This window comes from Silurus meridionalis, chromosome 17, assembly GCF_014805685.1.
Source record: "Silurus meridionalis isolate SWU-2019-XX chromosome 17, ASM1480568v1, whole genome shotgun sequence".
Taxonomy (NCBI): Eukaryota; Metazoa; Chordata; class Actinopteri; order Siluriformes; family Siluridae; genus Silurus; species Silurus meridionalis.
This window is the reverse complement of record NC_060900.1, coordinates 23,958,666-23,982,339: the sequence shown is the minus strand read 5'-3', so window position 1 is coordinate 23,982,339 and position 23,674 is coordinate 23,958,666. Positions and strand designations below refer to the sequence as shown.

General features: G+C 39.1%; 1 protein-coding gene across 2 annotated transcripts in view; it reads right to left on the bottom strand.

The window, feature by feature from the left end:
* Positions 1 to 4,390: 4,390 nt before the first annotated feature.
* The window catches only part of xpr1a (xenotropic and polytropic retrovirus receptor 1a), a 61,937-nt gene continuing 42,653 nt past the window's right edge, over positions 4,391 to 23,674 (bottom strand). For both annotated transcript variants that reach the window (XM_046871893.1, XM_046871894.1), the window contains 12 exons: positions 21,561 to 21,772; positions 21,162 to 21,311; positions 20,432 to 20,515; positions 20,163 to 20,244; positions 18,480 to 18,667; positions 18,113 to 18,292; positions 15,293 to 15,461; positions 14,871 to 15,065; positions 10,524 to 10,690; positions 10,005 to 10,141; positions 9,695 to 9,916; positions 4,391 to 8,379 (listed from right to left, as the gene is read on the bottom strand). In XM_046871893.1, the coding sequence (XP_046727849.1) occupies positions 8,322 to 8,379; positions 9,695 to 9,916; positions 10,005 to 10,141; positions 10,524 to 10,690; positions 14,871 to 15,065; positions 15,293 to 15,461; positions 18,113 to 18,292; positions 18,480 to 18,667; positions 20,163 to 20,244; positions 20,432 to 20,515; positions 21,162 to 21,311; positions 21,561 to 21,772 (1,844 nt within the window). In that variant the 3' untranslated portion in view covers positions 4,391 to 8,321. The remainder of the gene's footprint in view (positions 8,380 to 9,694; positions 9,917 to 10,004; positions 10,142 to 10,523; positions 10,691 to 14,870; positions 15,066 to 15,292; positions 15,462 to 18,112; positions 18,293 to 18,479; positions 18,668 to 20,162; positions 20,245 to 20,431; positions 20,516 to 21,161; positions 21,312 to 21,560; positions 21,773 to 23,674) is intronic.

The following is a 23,674-nucleotide window of genomic DNA, read 5'->3' as shown; positions in this document are numbered from 1 at the left end:
AGTAATCCAAGCTCTTGGACAGGTATTCTTCAGCAAACTGTTTGTGGGCTTTCTTGTAAACCAGCTTCAGAAGATGCTGCAAGCCATGCAAACCGCCATTTGTTTTGTAGAGCAACAATTCTAATTCTCAAATCCTCAGAGTTCTTTGCCATGAGGTGCCATGTTAAACATCCAGTGGTCAGTATGAGAGAATTGTACTCAAAGCACCAAATATTAACTGCTCTAATACAAGATACATACATTTGTATGGTTCTATCAAGCATACAAAAACGTGAACATGATGAATAGGGCATGTGGCTTTGCACGGTTACATGATGTACAGCTGTTATCACTTAAGGTGTACTCACTTTTGTTGCCAGCTATTTTGGCAATAATGGCTGTATGTTGAGTTATTTTCTTGAATCATCCTTAATATTTGTAAACCAATAAGTGCATTCTCAGAACAATGTGTACAAACAGCATCAGATTTCTTTCAAAAGCGTGTACTTTTCTTAAAATACTTAGTTCATCTCTCAAAAGTAAGTATTTGTGTCAATAAACATCTCATTCCCATCAGAATGAAAAGTCCCTTTGTCATTGTTCACATTCAAGATCATAAAAATATATATATTTAAAGATGGCAAAAGTACACTCATCCTTCACTCAAGTAGATGTACAGATACTCATTTCACTTAAGTTTGGGCTCTGAAATGTACTTAAGTAAAAAGCTATTACTATGTGTTTTAGCGCCACTCTGGTAACTGGACATCACGCCATATTATTAGATTAATACAAGCGAATTTCAACTTTTGCTACTAATGAATATATTCAGGCTGAACAACCACCATGTAGAACATAAGCAGAGCAAAGATGATGATTAGGTGAACAGGAATGTTAGCCATACTTTTTGTTGCATTCTGCCTTGCAAATTGTGAGCTTTGAAAACTAGCCTGCATCTGTGATGTGTGAGAGCCGGGAAAGAAACACCAGTGGCAGATTGAAAAAGCCACAGAATGACAAGAAATAAGTTGATGGGCTGAAAACGACACCCAGTGAGAAGAAATGTATTGATCATGGCACCAAATAGATTAAAACTAAAGTAACGAGCCTGTTTTGAAAATGTAAGAAATAGAAAGTACAGATATTTGTGTAAAAATGTAATGAGTAAAAGTAAAAAGTTGTTCAAAAAAGAAATATTGAAGTATAATACTGATATAAGAAAAATCTATATTAGGGCTGTTAATCAATTAAAATATTTAATCGTGATTAATGGCATGATTGGCATGAGCTAACTTGTGACTAATCACAACCTAATGGCACATTTTTATCTGTCCTAAATGTACTTTAAATTTATATTTTTCAAGTTTTTAATGCTCTAATCAACATGAGCATGGACAAATATGGATGCTTTATGCAAAAGTATGTTTAATATTAGTGAAACCAAACTCAACATAGAGTGTGGAATCACAACCTTATAGTAAGTTAAGTTTGTTTAGGTGTTATGAGGAAAAAAATTTCACAAAGCCGGTGCGTGTGTCGACCCCAGAGGGTTTATTGCCGGATGTGAGCATATATATAATTAATACGTTAATAATACGTTATTAAAAATTAAATAAAAAATTGTCAGGAAAAAAAAAACTAATATTAACTAAAATCTGTATCATTTAACTGTACAAATACAGTTAGAAATTCTCTTTTGGATCTTCTTATTTTAATATTACTTGTTTTTAAAATTTTTTTATGACTTTAATTTTCTGGTTTTTGTAATAAGGTATTTAATATATTTATGTAAAGATGCATTTTCAGTTATTTTCCATTGATAATATGGGGGAGCACAAACCTTTGTACCCAATCTGTTTGCTTTTTTGTGGTCCCACACCTACTTTTACTGTGCATTTGTCATTATAAGGCTGTAGAAGAGCAAGTGGTTTAGGGGAAGGAACACTCTCAGGATAACGACAAGTTCTGAGCAGATCAGTTTATTTGAGAGATTTACAGGACTGCACACACACACACACACACACACACACACACACACACACACACGTGCACACACGCAGCTCGCAGGATCTCTCCAGTGCCCTTCTCTTGCTCCATTTATATGTTCCCTCTGCTTACTGCAACAGAAAACACTAATTAGCAAAATACTGTATCAGGTGTGTCATTCTTAACACTTTTCTGCCCCCGGCCTCAACCTTCCATACATATATTTTATCAATTACAAAATTAAAACAGTTACAACGTTTCTGTTCACCTGACACTGGACCCTTAGGAGAGGAAGTGAGAAAGTAAGTAAGTAAGTGAGGAAGTAATAAAAAAGACAGTGAAGATAGTGGATGAAAGATCAAAGAGGTGCTCTGAAAAACAAGGTAATAAACAAGGTTTAAAAAGTAGGGATGTAAAGGCAGAAATGAGCTGTCAAGGAAGGAAGTATACAAGTGTTTAAGGGGGTTGCAAGACAGGATTGAACAAAACTAAGAAAAAGTAAGCAAGTAAGAAATCGATAAAGTGAATAAAGAAGCAAGAGAAAGAAAGAGGAACTGATAAAGCATCATGATCATGCCAGAAGGTGAACAAGTGCATGAGCAGGTTAAAAAGAGATAGAAGAAGGTGTAGTGAGTGAGGAAGTGAGAAGGGTATAAGTGTGTTATTGCAAAGTAGGGAGGAAGAAACAAGGAAAGGAGGAAGCAATAAGATAAATTAAAAGTGGTGAGTTAAGTGAGAAGTGTGAGAGTGAGAAAATGATATGGGGAAGGAAGGGTGGATGTTAATAAATTAGTGAGTAAGGGATAAACAAGCAAGTAAATAACATTTAAATAAGTCAAATATAGGGGTATGTGTAGTGAGTGAGTGAGTAAGGGGAAGAGTTTGGAATGAGTTGGGTGAGGGGGTAAGTAGGTTTAGGGAGTAAGTAGGCAATTGGCTGCAGGGAGTGAATGTGGTCTATGGAGAAGAAAGCATGAAGGGTGTAGTGAGTGAGTAGGCTGTCTAGAGTGACTGAATACTGCATATGAAGCGGGTGTAGAGTGTAGGGTGTAGGGAATGAGTAGGGTGTAGACAGTAATGAGTGAATGAGGAGTATTAAGTGAGTAGGGTGTAGACAGTTAAGAGTTATTAGGGTGTGGGGAGTAAAGAGTGAGTAGGGTGTAGGGAGTGAGTAGGGTGTAGACAGTTAAGAGTTATTAGGGTGTGGGGAGTAAAGAGTGAGTAGGGTGTAGGGAGTGAGTAGGGTGTAGACAGTGAAGAGTTATTAGGGTGTGGGGAGTAAAGAGTGAGTAGGGTGTAGGGAGTGAGTAGGGTGTAGACAGTGAAGAGTTATTAGGGTGTGGGGAGTAAAGAGTGAGTAGGGTGTAGGGAGTGAGTAGGGTGTAAGACAGTGAAGAGTTATTAGGGTGTGGGGAGTAAAGAGTGAGTAGGGTGTAGGGAGTGAGTAGGGTGTAAGACAGTGAAGAGTTATTAGGGTGTGGGGAGTAAAGAGTGAGTAGGGTGTAGGGAGTGAGTAGGGTGTAAGACAGTGAAGAGTTATTAGGTTGTGGGAGTAAAGAGTGAGTAGGGTGTAGGGAGTGAGTAGGGTGTAAGACAGTGAAGAGTGAGTAGGGTGTAGAGAGTAAAGAGTGAGTAAAGTGTTGGAAGTGAAGAGTGAGTAGGGTCTAGACAGTGAAGAGTGAGTAGGGTGTAGAGAGTGAGTAAGGTGTAGAGACTGAGTTAGGTGTAGACAGTGAAGACTAAATAGTGTGTATGGAGTAAGTAGGGTGTGGGAAGTGAGTAAGGTGTAGAGACTGAGTAGGGTGTAGACAGTGAAGAGTAAATAGTGTATAGGGAGTGGGTAGGGTGTATGGATTGAAGAATGAGTAGGGTGTAGAGACTGAGTAGGGTGTAGACAGTAAAGAGTAAATAGTGTATAGGGAGTGGGTAAGGTGTATGGATTAAGGAATGAGTAGGGTATAGAGACTAAGTAGGGTGTAGACAGTAAAGAGTAAATAGTGTATAGGAGTGAGTAAGGTGTAGAGACTAAGTAGGGTGTAGACAGTGAAGAGTAAATAGTGTTTAGGGAGTGGGTAGGGTGTATGGATTGAAGAATGAGTAGGGTGTAAAGACTGAGCAGGGTGTAGACAGTGAAGATTAAATAGTGTATAGGGAGTGGGTAGGGTGTATGGATTGAAGAATGAGTAGGGTGTAAAGACTGAGCAGGGTGTAGACAGTGAATAGTAAATAGTGTATAGGGAGTGGGTAGGGTGTATGGAGTGAGTAGGGCATAGGGAGTAAAGAGTAAGTAGGGTTTAGACAGTGAAGAGTAAATTAGTGTAGGTAGTGAAGAGTGAATAGTGTATAGAAAATAAGTATAGTGTAGTGTATGATAAGTTAAAGTCTTTTGATGTGTGCTGAAATAATAAAAACTCAGAGACAGAGGCCGGTTTTAAAAATAGGCATGGTTTATAAAACCAAGTTATGACATCATCACCAAAGTGTTGTACAGAAATAGAAACAAGAGCATTGTTTTATCACAGGCATCATAGTTCACTCCACATTTACAAACGATTTTCGTTTTTCTTCTTCGTCGAACACACAACGCTTTATTTATCTATCTATTATTAATATTATCCATCAATTAGCTAACGAACATCATCGCCACAGTCGGCAAAGTAAGAACCGGACACGACATCGAGATAGAAAAGATGCAGAAATATCAACAAGCACAGAACATCGTGGGTTCAGCGTGCACAGAACCCGAAACAGATCGATAACCATCAACCCCCCTCCCCTGGTTCCCGTCCCCGTGATAACACGACACGATGTCAGAGCTTGTAGATGTATAAAAATGCAATGTACAAAAATGATTCTCGCGTTCGGAGGTTAGCGACACAAAGTGAGCAAGATGCTGGTCACTCACGAATATTCATCACAGTTTCCTTCACCATGTGACCAAAACATGAATCTACAAAGACATGTGCCGATATTTACATATTTGCGTTGCGATACAGTGTTCAAATGTAACATTATTTAATGCCTCTAGCTGTAACTAGAGTTGGTTAGTCAAATTAAAAAAGTTAAAACAAGGCTTCGCTAGCTAGCTAGCATTAAGTTATATCATGAACTGTTATATAATGTAGTCATGCTAGTTTAAAAATGGCATAATTTATTGAATCATCTGAAGGTAATTGTTAAATTCTTGATGGTTGTGTTTCATTTCCATGGTTAACCGTAGTATCTTTTTCTGTTGTTTGGTACTAGTTACAGATATTAAAGTTAGCCTTTATTGTAAGCTAGTTTATCCCTACAAGCTGTATTTCCTATTAGGATACTAGTTTCGATTAATGACTAATAAAACTGTAAAACACATTGTGTGTTTGCGTGTATGTGTGTGTGTGAGATTTCCCAACATCAAATGCACAAATTCACAAGTTCCATTTTAACACATGGGAAAAAACAACAACCATGTTTGCTAGCTAGCTAACATTAAAGAAGCTTGAAATTTATCAGATTAAAAAATTTAATTGGGATCGAATTCTGTGAATCAAATCAAATTAATTTCTTTATTGATTCAGGGATCGCTCTCCTTCGGCAAAAACCTAAGTAACGAATTGGCACGTGGAATGGAAGGAGTCAACGTTTCCACAGTCACAAGACAGCGTCACACACGAGAGTCCCGTCACTAATTATAATACTGCTCTATCCATAAATAATGAGACAATAAATTACCCATCATTCCTATAGAAAATAAGTAAAATCTATTTACAAGGAAACATCGAAATAGCATGCAGGCAAGACGACCACAAGCACAGCGACAACAGAATTAGCATGTGCGTGTGTGCGTGTGTGTGTGTGTAGCAACTGAGAAGCTCTTTGGTGGTCGGTGTCAGTAGATCCTCTAAATCACTGTAAAAAAACTTTGTGAAGAAAAATAGCACACGCATTCTTTTAAAAGAGTGATAAACGTCTATTTTTTCCCATGTCTTTTTTTCCCCCGCAGACTGCTTCGAAGGGTTCAACATTATTTGTGCACACAAACACAAAGAGGTGGGGGGAAGAAAGAAAAATTTTAATGACACAAAGCGAGTCGAAACCAATAAGTGTCAACTCTTATTCAGCTCTTAAATGGCTCATAGATGGGTTTGTTTGTGATATTGTGACTAACAAGGGCTTTTTTCATTTAAATAGCAATAATTATAATAGATCAACATCAATATATTATACTGCAAAAAAACCTGAATTGCTTAGATCTATAAAAAAAAAAAGTGACTCTTGTGGGTGACATCACTTTTAGTGACCAAACACTAAAACATACTGTATATAGAAAGAAGGAATGATAGAGGGAAACAAGGAGAAAAAAGATAGAAAGACATATAGACAAATAAATAAGATAGATGATAGATAGATAGATAGATAGATAGATAGATAGATAGATAGATAGATAGATAGATAGATAGATAGATAGAAGAAAGATTGTGCTCGCAAACTCCAAAGCTGCACTTAATTTAACAAAATTTAACAAAAAACTTCACAACAATAGCATGAGAGCTAACAGTCGGATAAGTAAAAAGATAAATTAAACTGTTTGTGTGTATGTGTGTGAGTGTGTGTGTGTATGTGTGTGTGAAAAACAGCGAGTCTCAAAACAGTGTCCACACACTTGTGTTCTCCATCCAGACATCGCTGTGGTTCTTCATCGTGTGTGTGTGTGTGTGTGTGTGGGTTGAAAAAGAAATTACAACTTATCATAACCTCATAAACTTCTTTTTGCATTTTGCGCTTTGTAGTTGATGGAATTAATAAAATAAATCATTCCAAATAACACGACGATAATTAGTGGCCTCGTCCCAAACCACAAATTAGTATGTAAAACTGTGAACACTGACGGTTTTGTTCGGTGGTGGTTCAAGCACTAGACATGTACATTGTAGACTTTAACTTTTAATTTTAAGTATATTCTCCAAAGTATAGCCTCCAAAGGTTATAAAGAAGTCTCCATTTCTGCAGCCTTCGACAGTGAGGCTTCGATCACAATGACTTAGCACCTCCTTAAAAAGCTCTGACTTGACGCTTTTCATAACCCTCATAGATCACATCATATGACAAGAAGACTCTGCCAACCCTGATCATAGAGCTGATCCAAAGAGATTCACCTCCTTAACATCTGAAAGATTTCATCCTTATAGATCACATATTAAAGAAAGGCTCCGCCCAGCACAAAACTGAAGGTCCACCCCTTTAAAATAAATCACACTGTCTAAAAAAGCCTCTGCCCACAATTACTCAACATCGTATCGCACAAAAATACTCCACCCCCTTGACACATGGAACGAACATTCTATCTCACATCAGAAAGACTGAGCATCATTATAACGCCGCCCTTTAAAGAATTTACACTGACTTATTGCAGTAAAGCTTTTAACACCTGCTCTGTTGGTGTGCTTTCAAATCACATGATTCTAAGTACCCTACAAGCGCACTATTAATCATCCGCAGGTGAAGCACGGTGGTGGAAGCATCTGATTTTCTCCTATTATGGCACATACTACATGGTATATATTTTTGTAGATTCATGATATAAAAACCTATTGAAGTCCATTTCGGTTCAAAATATGGAGAAAGGACGAGCGAATATATGTTCTAGCCTCAGTAGTGTGCAAGTAGTGTGCGATTTAGGATGCAACCATTTCTATATTATAGGTCACTTGCTATACTTTGCGAAGAAACTCCAAAGTTTAAAAACCATCAGTAGTTTACTTTTTTTAAGAGCATGAACAATAGACAGATATTAAAGACAAAGAAAAAGAAAAAAGTTAAATAAGGTAGAACAGGAAGTGAGGCGGCCCTGCGAAGTGAACATGGCATTGATGCGCACTTTCCCTGCAAGTGCTCTGTGAAAAAGCAAGTAGAAAAAGCACAAAGAGAAATACAACTTGCTGTCAGTTTTAAAGTAAGAGTGCATGCGTTTGTGTGTGTGTATGTGTGTAGTTCAGAGCTGAAGTGCACACATTATTGTTTGTTGCTGAATTTCAGTTCTCCACTTTAATGATGTCACTTCCTGTATGTATGTAGTAATTATTATTAAAGTTTGTAAACAGTCACATGATTGATCAATTCTTAAAAAAGAATCTAAACTAATATAAAAACTAACAACAAAATAAAAATAACAGTACCCTGTGTTTGTGCATGTGTGTGTGTGTGTGTGTGTGTGTATGTCTATGTGTGTGTCCTGATAGTGCTTTGTACTGAAAGGTCTTGATTATATTGTGCTCCATTACTGTTATGTGTTTGTGAGGCCGAGCCTGCTCTCTATTGGTGTGTGTGTGTGTGTGTGTGTGGTGCTCTTTAGACGTGGAACGTCTTCAAGTTGTTCAGCTGAAGGCTTCATCATCCGTGTCATCTATAAGCACCTTGGTGTCCTTCTTGGACCTGTTAAACAAACACAAACACACAGACGCAATGTAATATGCGGTGAACTCGAGGTGAATTACTAAAAATGAAGCTGTTGGTCGTACGTTTTCTTCTCCATTTTGTCAAATTCATCATGTGCCTTCATCATTTATCATAATCAATGCATTCACAATATAATCTAAACCAGGGGTCACCAACCTTTTTGAAACTGAGAGCTACTTCTTGGGTCCCGATTAATGTGAAGGGCTACCAGTTTGATACACACTTCTGAAATAACACATTTGCTCAATTTACCTTTAATTATATGTTATTATTAATAATTAATGATATGCATCTATGTAAAGACACTAATCATGTTCATGATTTCTCACAATAATTAACAATGATTTAACAAGGTAGGAAACAGATAAATATCAATATCATGTATGTACAGATTATCAATTATGTAATAAACAAAAATCAACTTGGAGACCAGCTAGCTCTAATCTAATATGAACCATTTGTTTTGGTTTTTTTTTATTTTTTTTATTAAATATTGTCATTTTTAAATTTACACCACAGCAACAAAAAAAAATTCGATGCAGCTCACTGGTAAGTGTCGCTACGGTGAGCTATTTTTAGAAAAGCCCTGCGGGCGACTCATGTGGTCCTTGATACTGAAAGTTGGTGACCCCTGATCTAAACATTGAAACTAAGGCAAATTTTGTGTTTTTGTGCACAAAAAGCACAAATGTATAAATAGCTTTGGGTTGGCCATCTTTTCTCACAATGTCCAGCTTTTCTTGTAAATTTGCTTATATCTGCATTTAAATCAATTTCTTTTTCTCTGTCAGCAATTGTGGAATAAAAAAAAAAAACAGCTATTAAGTCTACAGGAATAAATTTGATCTTATGCAGTTTGCTACAGATGCAGTTTGTGAGCTCTGACCAGTGCGCTGTTTGACCATCCAATTAAAGGAGGTAAAAATGCTGGCGTTATTGTTTTCCTGCTAGATGGCCCCAGTTTTGCCAACTCAAAGAAATCTGATTGGTTAGAGAATAGACTATTGGGAATAATTCAATACATACTCTTGGAAAAAATATTTTGATTCTGATAGTTTTGGCCAGCTGAGAAGGCCTTGCTGACTCTGATGTCCTGCCACTGGTGCAATCGTTTAGAATGCTGAATTAACTGATGGCAGAAATGCTTGTGTGTTCACACTGAACTCACAACTGAATCTCCAGCCAATCACAATCCAGAATTTACACTGATTGTGGTTTAACACTGTAGTATGTGATGTATAATATGTTGGGAAGCGTGATATGATTTAGATGTTGTCACCGGGGAACGTACTGGGAGTGCAGGAGTGGGCGGCGCAGTGTGAGGCTGTAGCTCCGCCTCCAGGTCTTCTTCCCCTGCCGGTGTTTGACTCCGTCCTCGTGGTCCATCATCTGCTCGAGCAGTGTCTGGTCGTCGGCGTTCAGAGGAGCCACAGAGATGTCCCTCACCGCTCGGAACTCACCACAGTTATTCAGGTGCTCGTTCTCCAGACGGAAAAAGTTCCACACAAAACGCCTATGACACACGCCATAATTAACAAATGTCCTGCATGTGTGTGTGTGTGTGTGTGTGTGTGTGTGTGTGTGCATGCATGTGTGAGTACCTGAACACCTCCAGTGGGGCGAGAACAGTGGCCACAACATCAGCGGAGGAGACGTTTGTGATGTTGGTTAGAGCGATCTGAAGAGTCCAGGAAAAACGCAGGATCACATCCTCTATAATGGCACAGTAATAATATGCCTGCAGAAAACAAAGTAATGTCATCACACACACACACACACACACACACACACACACACACACACACTAACATTATTATTATTATTCATATTATTATTATCACTATTATTGCTGGGAAAAGTCAAGAATGCTGGGAAAAATTAAGAAACAAAAAGACATCACAGCAATATAAAAAATAATTATTTCAATATAAAAAGTAAACCACGTGACAAAATAATAACATAATTGGTTCTCATTTCCTGTATGGTGCTGTAATATGGTATAAAATGATCAGGTTGGAAATATCATATGATCAAATCGGACACCTTAGATTTATGGTTTATGACCCTGTAGTTCCTTGCATTTAAGTGTGTGTGTGTGTGTGTGTGTGTGCAAGCATTACCTTATGTGGATAGACAATTTCCTCCCGGAGGAAGGTGTGTTCCCCAGCATTGCGGTCAAACAGACCCCAGTCCATCTTCAGATCCCAGATCAGTGTGTAGAGGGAGCTGATAGTGGAGAAGAGAACAAGAAGGTAGAGGAACGCCTCGGCATCAGCATCGTTCTGGTCTGAGAGAAAGAAAGAGAACAAACGAGGGAGAAAGTAGTCTTATAACACTTTATCTCTGTGCTTTAAGAAAAACCTCATTATAGAAGCTTGCTGTTCTCATAATATCCACTAGAGGGAGACAGATCACCATTACAGTTTTTTGCAGTTGCTTTGGAGCGTTTCTCAGATCAGAAATGAAATTCTCAAAACTACTTGTTCAACCTCCACTTCATTTAGACACTTGTGCACAGAATTTGTATTGGTTCAATCCATGCTTTATTACATTCATTCATTTGATTGTGTACAATTCTCTGCTGTTTTCCTACATTATCAGATGTCATGTTGATCAAAATATATTATACTGGTTTTACCTGAACAGTCTTAACCACCAAAACATCTCAACATCAGTTCACTGCATAAGTCATTAAATGCAAAATGGTTAAAACAGTTGTCATAACCTGTCAAGTTTAAATTTCGGTGAAACTATTTTTTTAAACGATGAATTGTGCAATGAATCTTGAATGTCTTTAATGAAGGGGATTGTACGACTTCAGATCAACCAATATTCAAGTAGTTTTCTAAAACATGTTAAAGGTGAATCTTTTGAGCCTTCAATTGGCGAGTGTATACAGACAGAGCAAAACACAGAATTGCAATTTCTGAAAATGAATAAACAACCCGAGAAATGAATAAATAATAGTACAGTACAGTAAAAGTGTGAATCCTGTCTGGTCTCTTGCAATCAGAATAAATCCAATTTGCAATCAAATAAATAAATACATTTGTACTGTTAAAATTTAGAAGAAATTTAGCCTTGTGCATATTAATCATTATAATCCAAACCGCAGTTTATATCAGGAAGTAGTGAAACTGAGCACCGTCATACTGACAACATGACTAAACATTTTGACTCTCTTATTATCTGACTCTCTCAAAAGAACTTGTCATTCTGACGGGAATGAGATGTTTTTGAGAGATGAACTGAGGATTTTGAGAAAAGTATAGGCTCTTGCAAGAAATCCAATGTATTGTGCTGTTTGTACACATTGTTTTAAGAAAAGCACTCACTGGTTTGCAGATATTAAGGATGATTTGAGAAATGCTTTAAAGCAACTGAGAAAAACTGTAATACTGCATATTACATGTAGACACTGTCCATGGGTTATTTTTTGTGTACTGTGTTTTTAATCTGCTTTTCTCTCATATTTAGGATGTGTTTAATAAAAAAGAGAAAAAAAAACTTTACTTTGCAATGAATACTTCTTAAAATACTTGTAAAACAGCTTATATAGTTATTTATTTGCTTGATTGTTTGTTTTCGCATCAGAAATACTGAATCAAAATATTTTTATTGACCAAGAAATATGACCTGTACAATAAACTTGACTAAGTAAATCAAACTCAGAAATAGATAGATAGATATAGACAGACAAACAGAACCTTGAACTGTATGCATGGATGGATGGATGGATGGATGGATGGATGGATGGATAGATAGATAGATAGATAGATAGATAGATAGATAGATAGATAGATAGATAGATAGATAGATAGATGGATGGATGGATGGATGGATGGATGGATGGATGGATGGATGGATGGATGGATGGATGGATAGATAGATAGATAGATAGATAGATAGATAGATAGATAGATAGATAGATAGATAGATAGATAGATAGATAGATTCTATTCTTCAGAATGCTTCTATTTTCTCTGAATTCATTGGTTTGTTTGTTTTTATGTAAACTGAATATAACTTTACTGAGTTTGTATGTTTTGTTTTATGTAAATTGAATGTAACTTTACTGAGTTGGACAAATAAAAGCTTAAATACTGAATCTTGAAATATGTAACACGGGCGAAAGAAGTCTCCAGTGTCGCCACTTTGAAACAGTCAGACGTGAAGCTGTAACTTTAAGGTTTTCCGACATCCTCAGGATAAAGGAGTTTATGCTTCTTTTGTATTTTCTCTGTAACACATGAATCTGCATTTTTTGTCTTATTCTATAAGTCAGGAGCTTCACACACACACAAATAAAGAAAATAGAAGAATTGTGAAAACATCCAGTCCTGATCTAACAATAAAAAAAGATTAAAAGCAATTTTGTTTTACAATAAGAAGCAGATTTTCATTCTGATATAATCCCGAGGGTGCTTCACATCAATTTACACACAACACAGAAACGACTCTAAAACAAATAAGGCGTGAAAAAAGGCAATCACAAAAGACTTTTACATAAAGGATCCGCTCTCGGTTGGAGCCTCATCCGTATTCCTCCAGCGTCACACACTCGTCTGTCTCACTGCGGGTGAGCGATTACAGCCCCGCCCACTCTGCCCACTCCATCCTATCCTCTTCTATTCTCTCTCCCCATTGCTTACTCTTAATCCTCACCTACTGCACCCTGTCTCTCACATCTGCTTCCTTTTTTCTTCACATCTGTATGAACATTATTTAGTACACTACACTGCACACACACATATACACACCTGAAAAGGGCAAAACCAGATGGATCATTTCCTCACTGGTAAATCCCTGACTATGATTGGGCAAACCGTGTTGATTTTATTTTGCTAGTTAAAGGCACTCAATTGTATAGAAGGTCTTTGGATGTGGTAACATTCATTTTTACCCCTTTATAGAACTAGGAGACCCAAACCTGTTCCATCATGCCAATGCCCCTGTGCACAAATCCAGCTTCATGAAGATATGCTTCACATGGTTTGGAGTGGAGGATCAACCCTACTAAACATGTTTAGGATGAAATGAATGGGGATTCGTGGCCATTTAGATGAGGATGGGTTCCCTTTTGAGTCTGGTTCCTCTCAAGGTTTCTTGAGGTTCCTCATGACATCTCAGGGAGTTTTTTTTCTTTGCCACAGTTGCCACTGGCACGCTCATCAGGGATAAACAATTTAAAGGAACAAACATAGGTGATAACCTTTACACATTCTTTTATACAACCTTATAACTGCTTTATCTGTGCTTTATGCTACTTTGCAGTTTTTCTGTCACATGACCAGCTGTTCTATTTAGCTGTTCTATGTATTCTAGAGAAAAGATAGAGGCTGGAGAGAAAGCAGTACATCATAGTGCTTTTTTTTCCACTTACACCACGACGATTAGGCTTCAGATTTAAGTTTTTCAATTTAAGTTTATTAATTTTAGACTTCAGGATTAAGATTAGAAAGCGTTTAGGGTTTAAAGCAGTGTTAGTGAGCTTCACAAACAAATTCTAAATCGTCAGAGAGGAAATAAAATCCTCGGACTGAGTGGATTCCGCAGAGCAACAGTGACTCAGCAGGTTTGTGCATCAGCTCGGCTCCGTCCTGAACCAATTTCCTGCATCTGACTGAATAATAAACAGGAAGCCTCACACTTTCACCCTGCAACCTCCGACATCATGGCTGCAATCTAATCCACGTAGGAGAAATTGCACAGAACCACTGATTGAGTTCGGTTCAAGTAAAAGAGAAAAAAAAGGGAACAGCATCAGAAAAGGGTTTTGTTTAAAAGGGGAGCATTTACAGGAAATAAATAAATAACTTCTCTGTATATAAATAATAAAAAGGATCAAGCGGCTTAGTGGAGCATTTTAAAGCGATCGATTCGGACTGCGGTTCTGTTTCTGAGAAGATACATGAGTTCTGAGAGAGAGAGAGAGAGAGAGAGAGAGAGAGAGAGAGAGAGAGAGAGAGAGAGACTAAGAGATATACATACAGAGCGAGACATAGAAACAGACAAAGTGGGACCAACAGAGACATAGAGGAGAAAGAAAGAAAGAAAGAAAGAAAGAAAGAAAGAAAGAAAGAAAGAAAGAAAGAAAGAAAGAAAGAATGAAGCTAGGAGGTTCAGTATGTATAAAGACTGACTGTGGATGTGTGCTTCAAGTGTGTAGTTGTGTGTTTCTTAGGTGTGTAGTCGTGTATTTCATGTGTGTACTTGTGTTTCCTAGGTGTATAGTATTTTTATTATTAGTTTTTTAAGTAAGTAGTTGTGTTTCTTATGTGTGCAGATGTAAGTTGTGTAATGCATTTACAATCCCATACTATTTTAACAAATCACTTAAGTGATCTACTTATCACTTGAGTGAAACCTATCTAGCTGTCTGTGTGTGTGTGTGTGTGTGTGTGCATGTGTGTGTGTGTGTGTGTGTGTGTGTGTCTGTGTCATGTGTGTAGTTGTGCAACACTTACCTTTGTGTGTGCTGTACAGGGCGGCAAATGCCACCACAAAGAAGGTGGTGGAATATTTCCCAGCATTCACCAGGTGAGGGAACGCCCGTTTGGTGTCACGGTAACGGCGGAGACACTGGACAAATCGGAACCAGGCTGGGAGACACTGGATAATGGCACGCAGTCCGTACGAGTAATTGTTGCATTTCTTGTCATCTGTTCACACACACACACACACACACACACACACACTTTGTGTCAGTAATGTTTTGGTCTTGCTGTATCAGAGAAATACTGGTTGTACTGGATCAGTACAGTTCTGGTGAAACCGGTTAGGACTATTCTGGTTCTGTAGTGTCCTATCGGTGTTTGTAGCTCAATAGTTTTCTGGATTTTATGTGTCGACCAGCAGTGTCAGGATTTGGTTCTGTTTGGTCTGTTACCTGAATAATCAGGCAGCAGACCGTCCACGTGTGCCCACTGCAGCTCCACACTGTAAAAACACACCAGATACTCCAGATCCATCAGCATGACCACCAGAGAGTTCAGTTGATCAGCCAGCCAGAAATCAGCAAACTCCACGCGGTGGAATGGAGCAGTGAACACGCGAAACTGTGGGCCAGAATACAAAACAATATCTCAATGCTTGAGCCAATCACAGGGCAGTGGGTGGAGTTTAACAAACATCTCCACGTTTTTACTTTACTAACTGTAATAATTTACATACTATGATGTCATTTTGCATACACTTACATCAGGAGGTTCTCATAACTCAGAGCGGGGGCTGTAAGTTTATGATTCCAAGCTAACAATGTGATCAATAACAGATCGTACCTACGGATGTATATGTGCCAATACCTTTCTATATCCTGGGAATATTATAGGATTGTCGCTTGCATTTTATACTAATTATTTTTGTACTGTTCAGCCAATGGCTGTGTTTTAGAGGCAGGGCTTAGGCTCATTAGTGTATTGGAGTAAAACATTAGAAAATCTAGTTATCTATTATTATTTTTTTAGCTCTAGCACTATGACTACTACAATGTGTGTGTGTGTGTGTGTGTGTGTGTGTGTGTGTGTGTGTGTGTGTGTGTGTGTGCATGTGTGTGTGTGTGTGTGTGTGTGTGTGTGTGTTTGTGTAAAACATAATTATCAGGCATAATACATATAAACAAAAAATAATTGCTTAATTGTTCATTAGTAATCAATTTATAATTAAACAAATATAAATATATAATTCATCAGTTAATCTAGCAATATCTTCAAAATTGAAGATGTTATTATTAAATGTATAAAGGTGCCTCAGAGCCTGCAGAAACAGACCGAAAAATAGCTTTTTCCTGAGGCTGATACTGTGCTGAGCAGCTAATCATATACAGTCAACAAATACACTATTATTAGGATAGCCATCTTTCACCTCAAAAATATTGCAAAAATAAGAAATATGATCTCGTTACAGGGAGTTTTTCCTTGCCACAGTCCCCAGTGGCTTGCTCATCAAGGATACACAATTATTACAACTAACTTATAACTAAAGCAATATTCTTTTATAACTTTTATAATATGCACATTATTTTATATAAGGGGTATGGGGGTATGGACCATACCCTCATTTAACATATTGCTATTTATTGTAAATAGGCCACTTATGCACTTCTGGTTAGACGCTAACTGCACATCATTGTCTTTTGCACAATGGCAATCGAATCGAATCCAATCGAATCTTATTTAATCTAATATTTATAATTAATTAAAAAATTATTTTCTAAATACTGTTTATTTGTATTTCCTCATGCTCTGATTGTCCATGAAATATAATACATATTATTTTAATAATTTGACTTACTTTCTCCTGCATCACAAATTGGAAAAAATCTACTACATTGTGTGCAGACACACACACACACACACACACACACACACACACACACACACACACACACACACACACACACACACACACACACACACACACCGTACCTGCAGGATACAGCTGACATTTTCTGCATCGCAGAATTCGATTTAATAGCATTTACTGTTCTTTCACCTTTCTGACCTGCGTAAAGACTACAAGGTGTGTGTGTGTGTATGTGTGTGTGTGTGTGTGTGTGTGTGTGGGTGGGTATATTGTGGGTTATATTAATATTCCAGTTCTAGCAGGTAATACTGTGGCTCTTGAGCTACTACTACTGTTTTGGTTCTGCTGGGTCAGTACTGGGCTGGTCCTAATGGGTTAATACCATTCTGGTTCTGCTGCATCAGTGCTGTTCTGGTTCTGCAACATCCATATTGTTTCAGTTATGCTTAATAATTACTGTTCTTCTGGATCAGAACTGTTCTAATTTTATTAAATCGATACTGTTTTAGTTCGGCTAGATCAGTACTCTTATGCTTCTACTGTGTTCTTCTGGTTCTGTTGGATCAGAACTGTTCTGGTTCTGTTGGACCAGCTGGGTTTAAGCTGTGGTATTGTGTATGTTGCATGTGTAGTATAAAGATTTAATATTGTGGTTCTGTTGCTGTTTCTGTTGAGCTGGTTCTGTTTTCTTCCTGCTGGCTTATTGAGAGTGTTTTATTTCTGTATGTTATTTTGAGTGTGTGTGTGTGTGTGTGTGTGTGTGTGTGTGTGTGTGTGTTTCTGGGCCATTAATGCACACAGTAACTAAAGGAAAATTGAAACATACAGCGCAGATGGCTGTGTGTTTGTGTGTGTGTGTGTGTGTGTGTGTGTCAACTCTGACATGGTGGAGACGGGATATAAAAACATCACTGTCTGTGGGTGTGTGATCTGCAGGTGTTTTTGTGTGTGTGTGTGTCTGTGTGTTTGTCTGTGTGTGTGTGAGATGGTTATAGCTCTATCTCAGTAATGATTGCACAGCCACAACCACCATCTCTGCAGAGATGGAGCTGAATTCCATTATCAAACATAGACTCAAACACGGGCACAAACGCGTGCACACACACACACACACACACACACACACACAGAGAGAAAAGAAAGCAGTCGCTTTGATGAATACAAGCAAATCAATTCAGCACTGATTGAGTTCATCGTCTCACTCACCTGCGGCTAATGCACATTTAACCCTTAAACACACAACACACACACACACACGCTTTCACTAAACACTAAGCACTTTCCTAAACACTTATGTCCTCACAGAAAATAGGACACTGTCCGAAGTTGTGTGTGTGTGTGTGTGTGTGTGTGTGTGTGTGTGTGTGTGTGTGTGTGTGTGTATTTTTATGTGAGTGTGTCTTACCAGCAATTTGAGGAGCCAGAAGCGGGACTTGTAGTAGGCTGTTTTAAATGGGTTTATGAGAAAAAGGAACATGATGCCGTACAGGATAAGAGGATTCGCCTGCATCGGGAGTCCGGTGGTGTCCGCATAGAGACACAACAAGATACTAACACACCATAACACACCCAGGAAGCCTGCAATCTACACACACACACACACACACACACACACACACACACACACACACACACACACACACACACACACACACACACACTGTGTTTATTCCTTAGACATTTACATAGTGATGACATCCTATTATAATAACCATATGTAATTCAAAGTGTTTTGTGTGAGCGCGTGTGTGTGTGTGTGCATGTGTCTGTACCTCAAACAGGTGTTGATGAGACAGGTTGTTGCGTGGGTTCAGTTCGAATATGAGCACATGATTGACTCCAGCCTGTCTCCAGCCGTACGTGTTAATGCCCAACAGGAAGAGAAACTGGATGAGCAGGAAGCCTCCGCGGTACATCCGCACCATTGGCCATATGTTCTTATCGTTGAAATAGAACGCACCTGCAGAACCAAACGTATCATTCAGAATCAGTCCGCCTGACAGAAAGACTCAAGTGTCTCTCTCAAGCTGAGAGATTCTCAACCTGTTCTCAAATGCAGGTCATGTATTTAATGAAAGGACAGCCTGCGTGTCACAATGCAGCATAAGTCTGAAATCGGAAAATCGTAAGGGGGTAGAGACATATTTAATTATATTATTATTATTATTATTATTATGATATGTTATATCATCTTAAGGTGCGTTAATCCAATTTACAAGCACCACGGCATTTAAACATTGCCAACACGGACTCCAGTTGCCATGTTCTACAGCGCTCTTGTTCACCCAGGCACTGATGAAGGGGAACCTGTGATCAATCACTCACACCCCCACAATCATAATGTCACAACGTATACACTTATGTCCCTGAACATTTGCTTGCTTATAGTGTGATTGTTTTCCGATCTCATCCTGTTTTGTTTCTTGTCTCTGATTGAAGCCAAGTCTAGTATTGCCTGGTTCTAGATCGCCTGAACCTGTCCTGATTTTGCCCTTAATTCTTTTCTTATTTCTATATTATAGAGTTAGGTTTCCTGACTTCGAATTAATCTGTGCCTGTTTAGTGCGACACAGCAAGTTCGTGACAGCAGCGCGGCGCTGAAGTACCACAATATTGCATGTGTGCAGTTCCGATAATGGTGCTGTTTTAAATTTGATTATTGTTGTGTTTCGAGCTTGAAAACACAATTGAATTTTCATTTGAATTATCCACCCAAAATACTGTTCAGTTTCCAGTCTGTTGAACTGCATTAAAAATAACTACATTTAAAATAACAACTGGTTAAAACCCCCTGTGACCTCCAACCCACACCTCAAACCCACATCTCCAACCCATACCTCAAACCCACATCAACCGACAGCTTGAACCCACACCTCAAACTCACATCTACAACCTACAGCTTGATCCCACACCTCAAACCCACGTCTCTAACCAACAGTTTTAACCCACACCTCAGACCCACACCTTTAAACTACATTGCCAACCCAAACTTCCAACCCACATCTCCAACTCATTTCTCCAACCCACATCCCCGACATATATTTTTAACCAATATTTCTAACCTACATCTCCAACTCACAACTTTTCCAACCCACATCTCCAACTCACACCTTCTCCAACCTACATCTCCAACTCACACCTTCTCCAACCTGCATCTCCAACTCACACCTTCTCCAACCTACATCTCCACCCACCCTTCTAACCCATACCTTTAACCTACTTTACTAACTCACATGTCAGGTAACACTATAAAGGTTACAAACCTATGCACTAGCTAGTAAAGATCATTACAACACATTACCTAGGTGCAGTGTTTAATGAGACATGGCAGAGTTTAGTCAGTGATTAGATCAGCAGGAAGTATTAATGAATTATTGCTGTGTTGTTAGTGTAATATTTTGTAGTGGGCTTTAAGGATGTAGTGCTAATGCACACAGTGAGAAAGAGATCGGTACCACTGAGGATGAAGGTGACCGTTAGGACGATGAAGATTCCGCAGTACAATCCGACTCTGAAGGTAGTCCATGCAGGAGCAGGCTGAGAGGGAAACACATACACATAAATACTCAAGTTAGAAAAGTAAAGGGATGGATGGTTGTGAAGTTCAGATCACTGTGTGTGTGTGTGTGTGTGTGTGTGTGTGTGTGTGTGTGTGTGTGTGTGTGTATGTGTGTGTGTGTGTGTGTGTGTGTGTGTGTGTGTGTGTGTGTGTGTGTGTGTATACCTGAGCTGCCCCCAGTGGTGGGACCCTCAGTCTTTTCATGGCTTTCTGTCGGTCTCCACCCTCCAGCTCTGTCGTCACCAGGGTCTTAAACACACAGGGTCAAAAAACTATTTTAAAAAGTGTGCGTGTGTGTGTGTGTGTGTGTGTGTGTGTGTGTGTGTGTGCGTGTGTGTAATTTTTATGTGTTCCCAAGAACACATTCACTAACTATTCTGTCAAAACAGTACATAATTTAATGTTTAGAGAATTTAACGTTGCCTACAAAGCTTCCTCTAATGCAGCTGTGTCTCAAACCTCAATCAGGAACGCTCTGTAGTCAAGGTAAAATCCCCTAAACAGTATGAACCCTATGTACACAATTTACTACTTAGACATTACTGATATCCAAATAGTGTGTCACCAAGTCATAACATAAATGATATCATCTTTAGTGATGTTGGTTTGTGGTTTGGGAAGCAGCCCATTTGATAAAATCCTCATTAATTCCAAAGGCCCAAACCACTTCCTACCTCTTCTATTAAATATAATGTCAGAACAGCCTGTAGGTGTTGTACCAGGTGTATGTGGTTTACGATGAAGCCGTGCTGTTATTTGAGACACTACATAATTTTGGACACAGCCAAGAAAACACACCGATCATTTATTCCAAACATGCAGACTGCACTGGGCTGTGTCCCAAACCATTTATTAGGGTGACAAGATACAAGATCGGGTGAGCATGAAAGAGTACCTCTGTCTCAGAGATGAGCTGTGTAATCTTTTTGCATGTGTAAAAGGGTGCGATCTCCACATGTGAAACACGCCAGTCTGCTCCACGCTGTGTCTCCAGGATCTTATCATGTTTCTTTAGGATCTTACGGAACCCAGTGAAGTTCAGGTTCTGCAGAGGGCCAGAAGTAAAACTATTAGACAAGTAGACAGACATCGAGAAGGAGAAACAAGAGAACTAGAGATCTCTGTGTAAGGTACATGGAGAGACAGAAAGGTAGAGAGATAGACAGGTAGCCTGGTACCTGGTAGTTCTGAAGGAGAATGAGGCTGGGGTACACAGACAGACAGACAGGAGCACAGACAGACAGACAGACAGACAGACAGACATACAGACAGACAGACAGACAGACAGGTTTACCTGGTAGTTCTGCAAGAGGATGAGGCTGAGGTAGAACTCGCTAAAGGCCAATTTCAGGTCTTTGATGTTGTGGTGTTTGTTTCTCTCCTCGTTGGTCAGTGCCAGACCCGTCTTCCTGCTCTTTCCCATGATGCCCTCTCGCTGAGCATCCAAAGACGACTGTAGCTCGTTCTGCAGTGTGGAAAAACGCCGCTGAGCTTCTGCTAGTTTCTCTACAACACACACACGGACACACACACACACACACACACACACACACACACACACACACACATACACACACACACAAACACACACACACAAATAAAGGAAATGACCACATATCTTCATGAAATCCCTAGACAGCTGCGAACATCATTCTCTTCTCAGCTACGTCAATGTTGTTTATCATAGCAAAGCGTTGTCACAGATTCTCACTTGGATTGAAATCTGACCTTTGCCTGGACTGGTTTTAAGTTTTTTTTATCTTAATTTCTGAACTATGACCAGTTTTCCCAGTTTCTGCTGATGAAATGCATTAATACAACATGATGCTCCCCTCATCGTGCTTCACTTTATGGATATGGGCTTCTCAGTGTTCCTTTTCTACCAGAAGGATTGCTTTGTGCCAAGGTATCTGTTCATCTATTTTCTCCATCATTTGCTTCCGGTCAATTTCCAGATCATACGTGAAGAATGAAGGCTAACGCACACGTGTTCCAAAACACATCCAGCGCATCCTGCATGACAGGGCGACGTAACATGCCCAAAGGAGAGCGCTAACCACCTTCTTCTGCACACACGAACTCATCCATGCACATGACTGACTGGTGTCACTCTGATTGACAGGGGAGAAAGTTCATGCCTCTCCCACACAAACAGCTCTGCCAAAGAGCTCTCCTGTTCTCCCACCATAGATGTCTGAGGCATTGTCTGTATTCGAATCTCTTGGATGACAGGCTACATTTGTCAGGGAAACATCTACTCCAACTTTGGTGTTTTATTAATAAATCTTACTGAAAAAGCACCGATTTGAAACCTCTTCGCATTTCACGTACATCCATGACGTACGCGATAGTATCAAAAAGTTTCGAGACTAGCTCTGTTTACAAGACAGTACTTTATTTATCTATGATAACACACTATCACCTTCAAAATTCTAAAGCAGTACAGCACCCCCAGCATTCCTGACACTTCTGGAATACGTCCTGGAAGTCTTCATTTGAAAGTGTCAAGCACCTTCTGCAATTTGCGCTGGATCTCCGCCATGTTTTCAAAACGGTGATCTTTGAACTGGAACTTCATCTTCAGGAAGAGGGTGAAGTCCGCAGTAGCCAAATCTGGTGAGTAGGGTGGGTGTTGCTGATATACACCTGATGTATATAATGTATCATAATGTATTTTGACACACTAACTTAAAAAGTTTGGTGCTTCCTGTGACTGTGTGTGCAGCCTTGTGCTGCCATCTGTTGGCATGTTACAAAAATAAGTCTCAAAACTTTTTGATACAACCCCGTATAATTTCCATGAATTCCATTTCAGTTCCATCACAAAACTTGATAGGTGAAATAGGAAGGTGGTAGCTCAATGGTTAAGACTCTGGGTTACTGTTGGGAAGGTTGAGGCTTCAAGCCCCGGTATCGCTAAGCTGCCACTCTTGGGCCCTTAACCCTCTGTGCTCCAGGAGTGCTGTACACTCAGCTTCCTAAGAAGCTGTAGATGTGAAGAAAAGAATGTAACTGTGCTGTAATGTATATGTAACAAATATGTTATTATATTCTTCTGCTCTAATACATACGCACAGCACTCTGTGTGAAAACAGCTAGCTAGCATGAGTAAGCTAGTCACTCTTTTTCGGGATTTGATCACGGTACAGCGATAAATCGTCACCCAGCTGCTGCTTTTTCATGCTCGTCCTCCTGTAGTGAGCTCTTAATATAGAATTGGATTTCCTGGAACGCTTTCATTAATCTGTGTGTGTGTATGTGTGTATGTGTGTGTGTGTGTGTGTGTGTGTGTGTGTGTGTGTGTGTGTGTGTGTGTGTGTGTGTGTGTGTGTGTGGAGGGTAAACAGGCATCTCTGTTTCACAGGAAGTAGATCGGCAGATCAAGTTGCGCAGACGTGTGAATACCGG